At 34.1% G+C, this 14599-nt stretch overlaps 1 protein-coding gene across 1 annotated transcript in view; it reads left to right on the forward strand.

The window, feature by feature from the left end:
- The window catches only part of CSMD3 (CUB and Sushi multiple domains 3), a 703442-nt gene that overhangs the window by 575079 nt on the left and 113764 nt on the right, over window positions 1-14599 (forward strand). The window contains exons 39-41 of the mRNA XM_042785878.1: window positions 4838-4956; window positions 7549-7618; window positions 9327-9443. Coding sequence (XP_042641812.1) covers window positions 4838-4956; window positions 7549-7618; window positions 9327-9443 — 306 coding nt within the window. The remainder of the gene's footprint in view (window positions 1-4837; window positions 4957-7548; window positions 7619-9326; window positions 9444-14599) is intronic.

Genomic DNA, 14599 nt, shown 5'->3' on the forward strand with positions numbered 1-14599 from the left:
AGCAGTTGGAGAATAAAATATGATGACTTCTGAATTAAGATTTTTCATGATATGTGATATATTTTATAAAGATATACTCTAAATTAAACATAGATTATTGTACATGTGAGGGAATTATTGAAGTAAAATTTATTGTATACAAAGTAAAGATTAGGACTCAATGACTATAATAACTCCATAGAATCTGTGGAATATACAATCTGTAAAAAGTTAATAAAAAAAATAAAATAGAAAATATTGTCAAGATTATTTTGAAGTTTAAAATAGATGTACATTGTAACTAAATTCCTACACTGCAAATTGCAAGATAAATAAAATAATTTTGTAGAATAAATGTGGAAAAATTTAAAGCATTAGGCGTTCCCGTTTGTTTACCACTCTCTGACTCACACCACAGAACTAAAGCGTGGTTTCAGAGCATGTAATCTGTATTCCTGTCATGCAAAACTGAATAGGAGTGTGGAATCCATCTCAGCTAATACCTTCAGCCACTAATGGAGAATCAACCTATAGGACTAGATTAAATAAAACTAGTAATAATAAAACCCTTTAGTTTAGCCCTGTTAGTCTGAATTTCGAGTCCTAGGCATCAGCTGTTTCAGTCCATAGATCCATGATTATTACTCCCTACTACTCACTAAAAGACATAGTCTCGGTTAGCTGTGGAGGAAAGTTTTATAATTTTTTTTTTTATATGCACATTAATATTTTTCAAGAAAAGATTATGGAAAATTCTGCATTGGGCAGAATCATTAAATTGATACAAGATATTAAACTGAGGGAAAATACTTTCTCGTCCTTGGTAGTCCTTCCTAGTATCTTGTAAAATAGATAGCACTAGAACACACTAGATATAGGAAGGACTAGCAAGGAAGACAATAGAAACTATATCTAGTGCATCATCTGGTTTTTCTTCTCTCGCAGTTTTTTGCAATGGAATTGTCGTAATTCCATGATTTACAATACTGCTGTATTTCTACTGAAATTTATCCAGAAATGCATTGGAACAGAGTTTGCTCTCCTCAGTTGTGCTAGTAATTTCTGACTCTCAGACATAACTTACTGCTCTAGAAGTTAGGATTTTGATTTTAGAGAGAGTAAGTAGAAAGTAACGACCTCATTTTAATGTCAGTGTTTCATACACTTACTGCATTTCATTGGAGCCTATATTGAGAGAGGTCATCATGAGGAGTCAGCTAAATTAAAGTCTTCATCTTTGAAGTATCAGTGCACAGTTCTCATTAAAAATCACATCAGAGTTAAATACTTATATTAAGCAATTTTTAAGTGAGTTACCCATAAATATTTTTCTGTTCAATTTGTGGTGCATCTTCTGAGTCTACTCCATGTATTCCAGGAGACACAAGTCTGAGGGGAAGTGCATCTCTCTTGCTAAAATGATTACTTTTTCAGCAACAGTTTTCTGTATGGTTTCATTCTGTTTCATTTCCAATATATCTTTTCATCCTTTATTAATAAGTTTTTCACACTGTCCAGTCTGGCTCATCTTTTGAACTGCAACAAAATCCAAATGCACTTTTTTTTATCTAAAAATAAAACAAAAGGAACCTTATTTGTTGAAGAAATATTTTAAGACCAAATAAATCATACTTCAACATAAGGAATTAAGTATTCATACTTAGCGTATTTTTACTTCTTTGTTGAAATCTTAAATTCTTATTATTTTCTTAACATGCAGTTAATGTATTCTGATGGATACCTTAAATGTGGAAATATATTGCATTGAAAATATATTGCATCAACTGAAGTATGTCAACAAAGCACCATGGAAGTGTTTGTTAAACACTTATGTAATGTTCATATGTTTTATGTCAATATAAATCTTAATTTAGTCCTCATTTTCTCTAACTAAAGTTTTGCTAATTAGGTAATTGATTATGCTGTATAAGTAGTGGTAATAATTTATGAGATTGGTAGAGTTTGTCAGATTGCCTCATACATAATTTCTATGATAATCTATTGAAAATTAGTAAAAAATATGACATGATATTTTTAATTCTAAAATATAATCCCTAGAAAACTATGCATTTAAACTGTATAATGTATAATTCTAACATCATAAATGCTAAAACATTTCCAGTAATAACTTTCAAAAATAAAAGTGTTATTGCTTGTAGCCCCAGAGTGCATATCCAAAATTTCATTGGTAGTTTTTGGTATTTAGAGCCATAGAAGCTGTTGGAGAAGGTCAAGACATTAATAGCTTATTTTTCTTTATATACAATTCTTATCTAAATATGAGAAGATACTGAAAGTATGTGTTCAATGAATGCCTACGTTAACATCTTTTTAAAGTCATTAAAGTTTAAAAATCTAACACATTATGCTGAAATAGTAGTATACTGTGGTTCAAGAAACTAGTCGTGCAACACATGAGTCAATAATGAACAGAGTGCAGTTTATGAATACATGTATGATTTCACCTGAATAAATATCATGACACTCTAGAGACACAAGTTCTGAACTAACTCTCAGCCGCAAACCCTTTTATGTTCCAGTTTGTTTAAAGACATTGTAGATGTTCAGGCTGTATTTTTTTCCAAACATTAATTTATTAATTGAAGTGTGAGCACTATCGGATGAATACCTGTTATCTGGTTTGAGCTGTTAAGATATCTACTCTAAGAAGGGCATTTAAATGAACTCATTTCACTTTGCATGGCCTGAGTATTCACATAGGTTTTTGCATTTCAGCTGAAGGTTAAATAATTGGAAACAGAAAACTGCTAACTCTTTCTTTAACTATTCAAAATAGATTATAGGCCACCCATCTGTGTAAGCCAAGTACTGCTGTTCTTTTGCATTTGTACTTTGTACATGAGCTGGATCATGGTGTAGATTTCTGAAATGTAAAATGTGAATCTATGCCCATCAGCCAGTTTCAGAATGATTTTTTTATGTTTTTTTAGTTTGTAGGTTGAGAAGCAAAAATAAGAATTTGAAAGATAAAAACCATCTATTATGTAAAAATAAGTTGCAAAATAGTTTCTTGCATCATTTTGTACATGGCAAATATGGGATCAGTAAGTATGTGTCAATATATACAAAAGTATTGTTGTCTTAGACAAAGGAACATTACATCCTCTTCTGTGAACTGGCAGAGGAGAGTCCTGAGATAAATACTAACTTTTCAAAGTAGCAACATTCCTTTCCACACAAAGTGATGCAAGCCAATATTGAATATCATGAAAAACATCTTGTTGCTAAATTTTGTAAGTTGCTTAATAACAAAATATAAAATAAAATAAAAAAAAATCTGAAAGTTAACAGTGACCAAAAATAATGAATACAACTGCTGAGTTTGTGTCTCTGTATCAGTTATTTCTGACTCCCATTAACAGATATCTTCAGTGAAAAAATATGTTTTTCCCTCTCTTTATTGTTTTCAGCAGAGAAAAATAAGGACTGCAAAGTCATTAGGATTTTTTTCCAATTTATGATTGAATTATGTTTAATAGCAGGAAGTTTATATTTTCATGACCATGAGTTTTAAGAATGCAATGACTATTCCAATGATTTTAGTTCAAATATTTTTTTTCTTTTAATACATTTTTATATAAAATTTCATATCACCAAAACATTTTTAAGAACAGGAATTACAAACTACATTATCATTTTAATATCTACTTCCTAAATGCCAGACATTCCTTTCATTTTTGCAATATAATTTTATTGCAAAATTATGGTACTGAAAACTATTATTGATATACAAAACATGCCTTAGAGAGAAAAAATACTGTGTGTGTTTTATAAACTCTTTAGGATTTGTGTTAGCTTTCAGCTTTCATATAGTACAAACGTACCCATTTTAAGATTGTAAGAGTCTTCAAATAGTAATTTTTACTTAATAAGATTCTTACATTAAGTGGTCAGTTACATTAGTAAGTTTTTAAACATGCAGAGGTTGATAATATATTGAAGTAGAGCCATTATTGTATCCCACATTTCCCTATTACCCTATGTACTGATGTTCAGTTGCTTAACAGTCCTGGCTTAACAACTAGATAGAGCTTAATTCTTACATTAGGTAAAGACAGTAACTGAGCTGCTTATACTTAATGTTACACATATTCTTACATTCATGGATATTCCTGGGTAGATGCAATGAAGAAGAATATATATATGTCTATTTTTGATGACCATGAAAAAAAAAAGCATATGGTCTCTTGGCAAACTAGTTTCTATTGCAATCATAAATTTGAAATATTAGTGTTATAACTCTATAGATACTTCATTAAAAATAGCAATTTAGGTGAAATTTGATGTAAATATTCTGTGTGTTTGTGTGTTTGTGTGTGTGTACATTAATGTAAGAGTCAGACCTGTGAACGATAGAATGCAGGTGAACAGTTACACTTCTCACCGGTTTTCCTGTGTTTTGCACTTGGTGTGGTATTGGCCAGCATCCTCTGGAACAGATGCTGGGAAATGAAAAGTGGGGGTGCTTCCAGTTTGAAATAGGGAGGCTATAGTTAGGAGTGAGACTGGAGGTAGAAATGAATTTAGTCTGAGCCAGGAAATAGTGGAAATTTAGAGGAGAATTTGAGTTGAGACTGCAGATTGTTGGGAAGTGTTTGTTGCCACCCTGATTATTTATTTAATTTTTCTTTACTCATGAAAGGTTTTTCTCCTTATGTAACAGTTGTTCCCAAACAATATGCCACTTTCTTGCCTGGAGGCAAGCTGCTGGTACCCAAAAGCTACCTAAAACATATCAATAATATATGCCTAGGTACAGTGTACACAGAAGTTCTATATGAATTTAAAAACAAATTTAATATTCCCTAGAATGTCTAAACCTCTCAATTTTTCACAGCTATAGGTTTGGACTCTTGTCCTGAACCACAGACCCCAAGCAATGGGATCAAAATTGGAGACCGATACATGGTTGGAGATGTGGTGTCTTTCCAGTGTGATCAGGGTTATTCTCTTCAGGTGAGCCAAGTTTCCAATTTCAAATGGTGACTTTTAGTTCTTTAACATGATTATGTTTGAGTCTGTCAATATGAAATGGACACTGAACTCATCAGGAGTTGTGAACACATAATAAGCTTGTGGGACTGGTAGGCTTTTCTGCCAAATATTAAATTAAGATCTATCAAAATATACCATCAGAAGTGTATGGTTCTGTGCTTCCTCTGCATTAGTGATTACAGGTTGTTATCTCTTATTGATGGCATCTGTAGTATACATAGATGAACTGTGCCGTGTTGGCAAATTAAGTTAAATCACTTGATGAGCAATTATTAATAGTTCCCTATGTACAGGAGGAAAAACAAAGTGAAGAGGGCAAATAAGAACAAACAAAGGGAAAGGAAGAAAATGTTTTTCTCAGTAAATCAGATAGTGTCAGTTATTTTCTTCCAGTAATTTCTTGGGAGTTTTATCCAAAAAGATTTTCAAATTTGGCTGTATTTTGTCAAGAAAATTTGCTATGCTCTTGCATTAGCAAAAGGTATAACTACAGGCCATACAGTGATTGCAAACTGTGACTAGTTTGCCTCTTTGAGTTACTTAGCATATACAACCAGAAGGAATCTGTCTGCCTGCAGGAAAGATCTTGAAAATATTTTCAGAAATTTGTACAGTTATGCTACAGAACTAAGTCCAAAACTCAGTATTGTTTCCACTTGAGACACTCCCTGAAAGGACTAAGGTTCCAACTGATAGGTTACTATTTTCAACAACTATGTTTTTTCTCATTTGTGTCTCTTCAAACTCTACCATCTCCATTTTATCTAGCTCTCTGAGCGCATAAAAAAAAAGAAAACAATCACATTGCCTATGCACAGTAAAAAGTCTTAATGGGAGAAAATGTTTTGTATATAACAGCACATCATTAACTATTAAAGGAGTTATTGATACCTTTGGAGTAAAATAACAAAAGGATAACTTACCTGCCTTTCTTCATTAGCATCAGTCTGGTCTGTAATACATGTTGATGAGTGTCAGAGTAAATAACTAAAGTTTTTAAAATGCTAATAATTTCAAATGTTTATTTTACATAATTCTGTGAAGATCTAAATACTGGGGTCATGAGTACTGCTGCAAAAATAGAAAATTAATTACTTTCTTGGACTAAAAAATATTTTTTTAAAAGCTGCAGTTTATGTATTGTGATAGAAACTAAATAAACCTTGTCTGCTTACAGTTCTCAACTGCCATTTGGAATTGGGACCTGTATCCCACTTTTCCCTTTAAGACAGAGTTCCTAGTCATGTCTGCAGCCTTCTAGCATTTCAAGAATAACTTAAATGTTCTGTAATTGCAGATCTGACAATGCCTACTAAAGTTTACTTCTTATGTTGTCTGATTTTATCTGGTCATTCTTGGGAACAACTTGTCAATTATTGATTTATTTGTTTTAATTTCATATTAAATACAAATGTGTGAGCAGACAAGTCACAGTAAATGGCTGAAATAAAGAAAATATATTAAAAAAATGGAGCATAGACTGTGCAAGCACACATGTAAAGCTGCTTCTCTCCATATTGTTCATCTGGCATATACAGTATGACTTTACTACTTCATTTTTTTTTTTTCTTCTAGCAATGAGCAGGTATGTCTACTTGCACTATGGAGAAAGTGTGTGTATTTTTCTTCTAGGAGAGTAAAAGAATGGCTTGAAAATTGATGAATAAATTATTCACAATTACCCTGGATGCTTTAGAGATACTTGGTTCCCTCAAATGCTACACACTCTGAATTGATAAGGAGGTTTAACATGAAAAACTAACTCTTCTCTTCAGATGAAGGTTGAACAAACAGGCTAAAAATTACTGAATTTTTTTCTACTAGGTCATCTTAACGTGTATGATATATGGTTTTGTCAATTATTGCAAGTACAGTTCTTTCTTAAGATATTTTATTTTCATTTGCTGTCTCTGGAAGACAATAACAATTACATAAGGCTGATGAACAACACAGAGGGTCACTGATGGGTCTTGGAACTTGTCTGTAACAGAATGCCTTGAAACCATAACACCTCATCTGTTGTAAAGGGACACATGTTGTAAAGAGATTCCTTAAATATCTCAGCTTTTGGCAATTTAAGACAATTGTTTCAGGGGTAAGGGTAAGGACTGCATTTAGAATAAGTATTATGAATTCAAGATGTAAATTCAGTACTATATAATGAATATAGTTCATATCTTCTTATCATGTTCCACGAATGATACAAATCAATAATATGCACACATTGCTTCAATTAGACCTTTAGTTTATAGACACTTGGTTTATACTAAAGTTGGTATTACAGAATTCTGCTGGATACTGTTATACTGTTAGAAACAGTATTAAGGACAGACACAATTCTTTAGTGAGCTAACAGTCACATAGTTAAGATTACATCTCTTATACTAAAGGTATGATACAATTCACAGTGTAAAATATAAATGTTGTATTTTACTGGTTTTATATATTTTGACAATGTTTTTAATTATAAATTATTTTTGTTGAGATGCTAATGATGTGCCATATATTGTACAATTTTTATTATGAGAAATAGCAAATATTATGTCATTTTAGGGACATTCACATATCACTTGCATGCCTGGACCAGTAAGAAGATGGAATTATCCGATTCCAATATGTTTAGGTAAGTTCTGCATACCTAATATTTCTTAAATATGCCAAAATGAGAAAGCCAAAGAACTCAAAAATAAAAGATATGTATAACGGAAAGAATAGGGAGAACTGGAAGAACTTAATTAAAAGTGAAAATGGTCAAATTAAGGTGAAGATTTTCAACGCATATGTCACACTTGTTTTGACAAAGCTTTTCTGAAATGTCCAATCAGAAGAAGAAAGAATGAAATATTCTCTAGTCAGGATCTATCATCAATTCACTATCAGTGATGAGACCTCAAGAGACGCTTGCAAACATAGTTAATTTATTTATTAATCATTTCCACAGCAGAGTAATGACTATTACAGAAAATATTAAAGTAGAAATAACATTACATTTTCATCTTTAATAAGTTCAACATAAGGTATGTCTGCTCAATTTAAGATACACTATTTTTCAAATTAAACTATATACATGACCATATTAGTATTATTGGAAGAAGCACTGGAATCCTGCCAGAAGCCAGAATGACACATCTGAAGTGCATTTAAATATATTCTCTTTATATGATGAATAAATTTGATGGATGTAAAACTCTTTCTATTTACATTCTCTTTCACTGAATAGAAATGCTTTTTTATTTTGGTTCCCTAACAGTAAAAAATATCTGTATTTGTAATCTTGAATGTATGGAAAATAAGACACTTCAGATCTCATTAAAGATTTTATACTTTGCTTTTCTTCAAGACGGATTATATAACCTCTTGAGCTGCCTCACATAATCCTGTTCTTACTCCTGTGAGGTGTCAAAAACCTCCTGTGAGGTACTGAGCTCCTTCATCTTAGAATTTATAAATATTCAACAAGATTCAGATATTTGTAAGAATTTTTTCAGGAGTTAGTCTTCAGTTTCCATCATTATGTATTAACATATATCTAGGAAGTCTGATACGATAATGGCACTGCCATAAGGTAAATTTTGAAGACACTGTGCTGAAATTTTAGGGGATTTTATTTGCCTTTTTTTTTTCCTTCTTTTTTTCAAGTAATGATTTTTGATTATCTTTCAAAAGATGTAGCAACAGCTAATTGGACAAAACTGTTAAGCAAAAATGCATTTTTACCATAAATAACATCTTCAAATCTAATATTGAAGTGTAAGTTACTTTATTCACTGATGTCATGACTGAAAAAAGTTAAAATTAAGTTCAAATGAGAATTTATTTCAATTTCAGGACATTTGTGTGTGTGTACATTTTCTGTTTATTTTCTCTTGTTTTTAGAACAGCAGGATACAAATGCAGTTTTTAAAGGGCCTCCTGAAATGCTTTGTGTACAGAAACTTTTAAAAATACATTATTATATTATTCAGATGCTCTTTTACAAACTAATGCAGAATGGTATCAATGTTGTTATGAGCTGATGTGTGACACTTGCCTGTTTACAAGGGTGATTCATGCAGAGTACACCTATTGTTTTTTCAGGTGCATGTGTCCCTCAAATTAAAACCTAGCAGAGTAGATATATGCTTAAAGCACCTACTTGTAAATTACTTTGTTACACATATTTAGTGGTAAAGGAATGTTTGTGAACTTTTAAAAATATAAACTTAATTGTTACTATATTGTTAATGTTGGAAGGATCTTCAGTGTTCTGGATAATTTTTAGCTCATTCTACTCTTCTGAAAAATGTCTTTTTTTTTTTTTTTTTTTTTTTTTTTTTTTTTTTTTTTTGCAGCACAATGTGGTGGTGGCATGTCAGACTTCAGTGGAGTGATCCTCAGCCCTGGGTTTCCTGGCAACTATCCTAGCAGTTTGGATTGCACATGGACAATAAAGCTGCCTATTGGTTTTGGTATGTGTTCTTTCATAGATTATATTTATGGGGGATTTATGGATTTGAAACACAGAACATAGATTTTAAAATATTGTGAATATTTACTCTGGCAGAAGAAAAGGAATTATAGTTCATTTAAAGAAGTTATCACAGCCTTAAAAGAAAGATACAGAATAGAAAACTAAAAGGTTCTTGGATTTTTATTTAACTGATCCTACAGTTTTCTGATAGACAAAGTTATTAGAATTAAGCACAATTTTCTAACTTAACAGCTTGATATCTCTTTATAAGGTCATAAACCCAACAAAAATAAATAGTTATCATGAATATTTTAAATGAAGATGTTATCAGTTTAGAAGTTAAAGATATATTTGAGTTCATTATTTTATCAATAGGCTTCTTTGCATAAACTAGGTGAATATCACAGCAGCATAGAAATGGTCTTGGAAGGGATCGCTAGAAGACTCCCACTCAAAGTTGTCAAGCTTCCCACTCAAAGTAAAATTTTCAGCAACACTAGATCAAGTACACTATGACTGCCAGATCCTTCTCAGCAGGGCTGCTACTCACCTAACCAGTTCCCAGCCTGTACCAACAGATAAGGATGTTGTGCTCCAGATGCAGAACTTTGTACTACTTGTGCAAACCTTTAAGAAGTTTTGCTTACTCAACCCTCAAGTTTTTCACTGTTTTACTGGGCAGAAGTTGTGCCATTTGGTATATCATTTATGTCCCCGAGTTTAGTATCCTCCACAAATTTGTTGGGAATGCATTCTCATTATCCAGGTCTCTCATGAAGGCATTGAATAATGTAAGCTTCTTATCAACCCACTGAATAATGTGTTTGTTACTGGTTACCAACTGGACATTGAATGACTGATTATTACTCTTGGAGCCTTGAAGTTTTTTTAACCTACTTCCTCTCCATTCATCAATTTTATATACGTTCAGCTTCCAGATGAGAATGCTGTAGAAGACTGAGTCAAAAGTAATAGCTGAGCAAGATAATATTATATCCACCATTCTCCCTTTGTCAGTATAGACATAGAAGGAAATAATGGTTGATCAACTGTGATTTTCTGTTAGTAAATCCATGTTGACTGTTCCTGAGTCCTGTTTTGTCTTTTTTGTTTGGAAATTGCATCCAATTAGACAAGTTCCATAATGTTTGTGTGGACTGCAGTGAACCAGCACTTGCTGTTGTCCAGGTCCTGTTTCTTGTCTTAAAGATGGATATATCTTCAGACTTTTTCTGGTCACCAGAACTTCTCTCATTCACCATGATTTTGCATAGATAATATCAGAATTTCAGTCACATTGGCTAACCCCTTGAACAAATTTGGATGGATCCAATATCTATCATTGCAAAATCTTTATTCAAAGCTAGACAATACAGTTCTCCCATCTAATTTTTTATACTTCTGGCACTTTTGTGGGAGCATGTGCACTTGCATTTTTTTCTTTATATGCTAGTTGAATGACGTGGGGTTTTTTTAGACATGCCTCAAGGTTTTCTATTTTATACTTGCCTTCTTCTGTCATCTTCTTTATTTGATAATAAAGAATTTCTGGGTAACTGAATGTGACATCCTAAATAGTTTTCTCTTCTGTATCTAATCTGTGGAAAATACATTATGTCAGGATAGGGTTTTCCATATAGAACCTAATTGTTACGTTTGCATTTTGATTAAAAGTCACAGTATTCAGGCCAATAATTGATCTTTGTATTAGCATTTTATAGCATTAACATTGATGCTTTAATTCTGACATTACCTGAATTTTAGACAGCTTGATGTAACAGCTTCTAGTGTTTCATGATGAGTCATAATGCTGTCTAGAATCTTTAGATCCCATGCAGATCCGTGCTGCTTTTTCGGTTCATGTAGAGAATAACTAAATGCTTCTTTTTCTAGAAGAAAATTAAAACTGCACAGATTGAAATGTCCTTGACATTTTTGACCATTTCTAAGCAGCTTATGATTGAAACTGAATCAAAAATTAATGAAAATTTCATTTAAAAAATAATAATTAAAAAAAGACATTATAAAAACTGATGGCTAAAACTCGTTTTAGTGATGTTGTGGTTCTAGTCCAGTGGAGGCACATACAACTATCTTCTAAGTAGTAAATAGAAAAACTCAAAAACACCATGATGGGAACCTTCTATAGGCTTTCACATGTTTAAATGTTTCTAACAAGATTTTTTTCCCAGTTAGAAGTTACGGACCACAAGCTTTTCTATTTTATGTTAGCTAATGGAGTAATCTAAACCAATGACATCGTGTTGATTTCAATAGAATTACAAGGTTACATTATATGATTTGTTGCTATTATTTCTGAGATTTTTAGTTAGATTTCATATATAAATATATGAAATACACATTCAAGAGGGGTGTCCAAACTGAAAAAGCCAGAGAAAAAAACAAGCAGTCTAACAAGCAGAAGTCTGAGACAAATTGAGGCAGGTACTACAGGCTGCAAAAGGATTAATACTGTGGAAGATTGATATGTCTCAGGAACTTGTAGTGAAGACAGTAGAGTACAGAGAGTAGAATGATGGGAAAAATATACTAGAGCTGGTTTTGTATCAAACAAAGTGGGCAAAAGAGAAAAAATTGACAGTAAAACAGCTTGAGTTGGCATTTTTTAATGACACCTTAAACTTTGGACAAGTATTTGGTACACAGGATCAAATAAAAGGCCAAGCATACAAATATCATAGGTAGAGAAAGAGCAAAGTTTGGATATAACTGGATTATCTGTGTAGGAAATATTTGGAAGGCTGGTAAAGTCAAAGAATTATAACAGAAGCTTTCTTATCACATATAGAGTATCTTCAGATAAAGAGAGACAGAAATAATCAAGGTAACAGTAATTTAATTATGCACCAATCTTTTCTCCGGTAGCATATAAAATGTTACAAGCTTCAGGAAACCATTCATAAACTTTACATGGTATCTGGGGAGAAAGTTCTAAAAGACAGCAAGAAACACTATTTAGCGATTACAGTTGAGGATTTACAAAATTATTCATGACTTCTCAATAATTAATCTTACATTATATCTTTTCCTTTAAATTTCATATGAAATCATGTTAATTGTCTTTGCCAAAAACACCAGTGGGACTCAATCATCTTCTTAATAAAAATATTCCATTATCATTCCATAGTTGCACTAACTCCAGACAAAATACAAATTCTACTTCCTTGTAACTTATACAGAAATATTTATAAACAGGGAAATGTTTAGAGAGACCTGTAACTACTCAGCTGCTGAGCATTTTTGTCTTGTCCTGCCACATAATTGTTATAATACATCACATGGTTATGTAAGCTACCTTCTTGTTACTTACTGAATCAAATAATCAGAAATTTCTGTCAGCAATATAATTATATGGCACAGTGTGTGTATGTGAAATAAATAATTGAACTGCACGTTTAGTGGGAGAAGTACTGATGAATCATGGTTAGATAATACCATTTACGGTTTTTGTGACTCAAAAATCACATATATGTTCAATGATGTAAGGGGTGCAGCCACCTCCTTCAGCCACTCCAGCCTAGTACCCTCCTGCCCAGACACTGAAGCCCAGCCTGGTGGCCAGGCACTCAGGGTCTCTGCCAAGCCTGAGGGACATGGCAGCCACTTTCCCATTTGCAGATTCAAACAGTAATGAAAATGAGCACAGACACACACACAGAGGACACTGATGTGGCTGGTCACACAAACTGCCGCAGAGAAGGTTCTGCCTTTAACAGCACCTACATACAGGATTCACGTAAAGCACAAGCACAGGCAGCTGAGTCCCCTCTTTCTCTTTGGCTGGCAGAGACAGAAGTTCACTAATTCAGACACACACACACCACTATGTTCACAAGCACACACACATTTGCAGATCCCTTGACTGTCTGCTCAGCACCCCTATCTGGATCAAGGGCCCTCTTACCTACTTCACGCGTCCCCTACTTGCTAGCTCATTCAATTTGATGCTCATTGCAAACACACAGTATTCACACACTCATTCCTCATGCACTCCACATTCATAAGTTTCCCTGGGTTTATCAGCATGGAGTTTATGCCTGCTTGATATCCTGGCCTGGATCCAAGGCCTTCCTACTCACCATCTAGTCATTTGAAGTTTGTTAGCAGATGACACATGCACACCCCCACACAACCTGGTATTGGGGAAGATACAGACACTTGCCCTCCTAGCAGCCAGCACCAGGCACACAGGCTGTGACCACAGTCCAGCTCCCACCACTATTGGTCAGCTTCTTACTCACCTCTCTCATGTTGGTCTCCCCAGTAATTTGTTTTGAGAACACACCATGTTCCTGCTCCAGTGGCTGGAAGTTAAATATCCTTGTGCTTACTTCAGGCCAGGGACAGGAACACCCCTGCTCTGACTCCAGTAATGGACACCTAGTCTGCTCACACCGGTCCTCCCATTATCTGGCCTTCTGGGCACAAGGTCTATAGAATCATAGAATCATAGAGCAGTTTGGGTTGGAAGGGACCTTTAAAGGTCATCTAGTCCAGCTCCCCTGCAATGAGCAGGGACATCTTCAACTAGATCAGGTTGCTCAGAGCCCCACTAGGACCCTCTCTAGATCCAGGGGGCATGGTCTCTCACTCTTTTCAATAGCTGACACCACAGGCTGCAGGGCACCCACACCCATGGTCTCACTCCAGTAGCTTGCACAATTTTCACCCCTGACACACAGATGGAGGTCTTGCTAGTAACTGGCACTGACACCCCACACTCACTCCAGTACCTATTGCCACAGCCCTGGGGCACCACACCCATGGTCTGACTCCAGCAGCTAGGACCAAATTCCACTCACAGGTACAGGTCTCACCAGTAGCTGGCACTTAGTCCTTGCAGCACACATACACATGGGATAGAGAGTAAGATTAAACAGAGTGATAGGTAAGAAAAGATGTAGTTAGAAGATATGAGGTGATAGGACAGACTGGTGATCAAGTGCAGGGCTCAGCCAGACAAACATACCGATCCACCCCATTCTACTTAAAAGCAGCCCCTTTTATGTCCTTCTCTGCCTATCCCTGTCTTTGTTTCTCCCTGCTTCCCTTTCCCCTGTGCATCCCCTCAGGGGTTTGTATAGGTCTGTCCATCCTTGCATTCCTCCCAATATAGGGTCCCCCTGATTTACA

Source organism: Tyto alba, unplaced genomic scaffold, assembly GCF_018691265.1.
Source record: "Tyto alba isolate M040663 unplaced genomic scaffold, T.alba_DEE_v4.0 Super-Scaffold_9, whole genome shotgun sequence".
In the NCBI taxonomy this organism is placed as follows: Eukaryota; Metazoa; Chordata; class Aves; order Strigiformes; family Tytonidae; genus Tyto; species Tyto alba.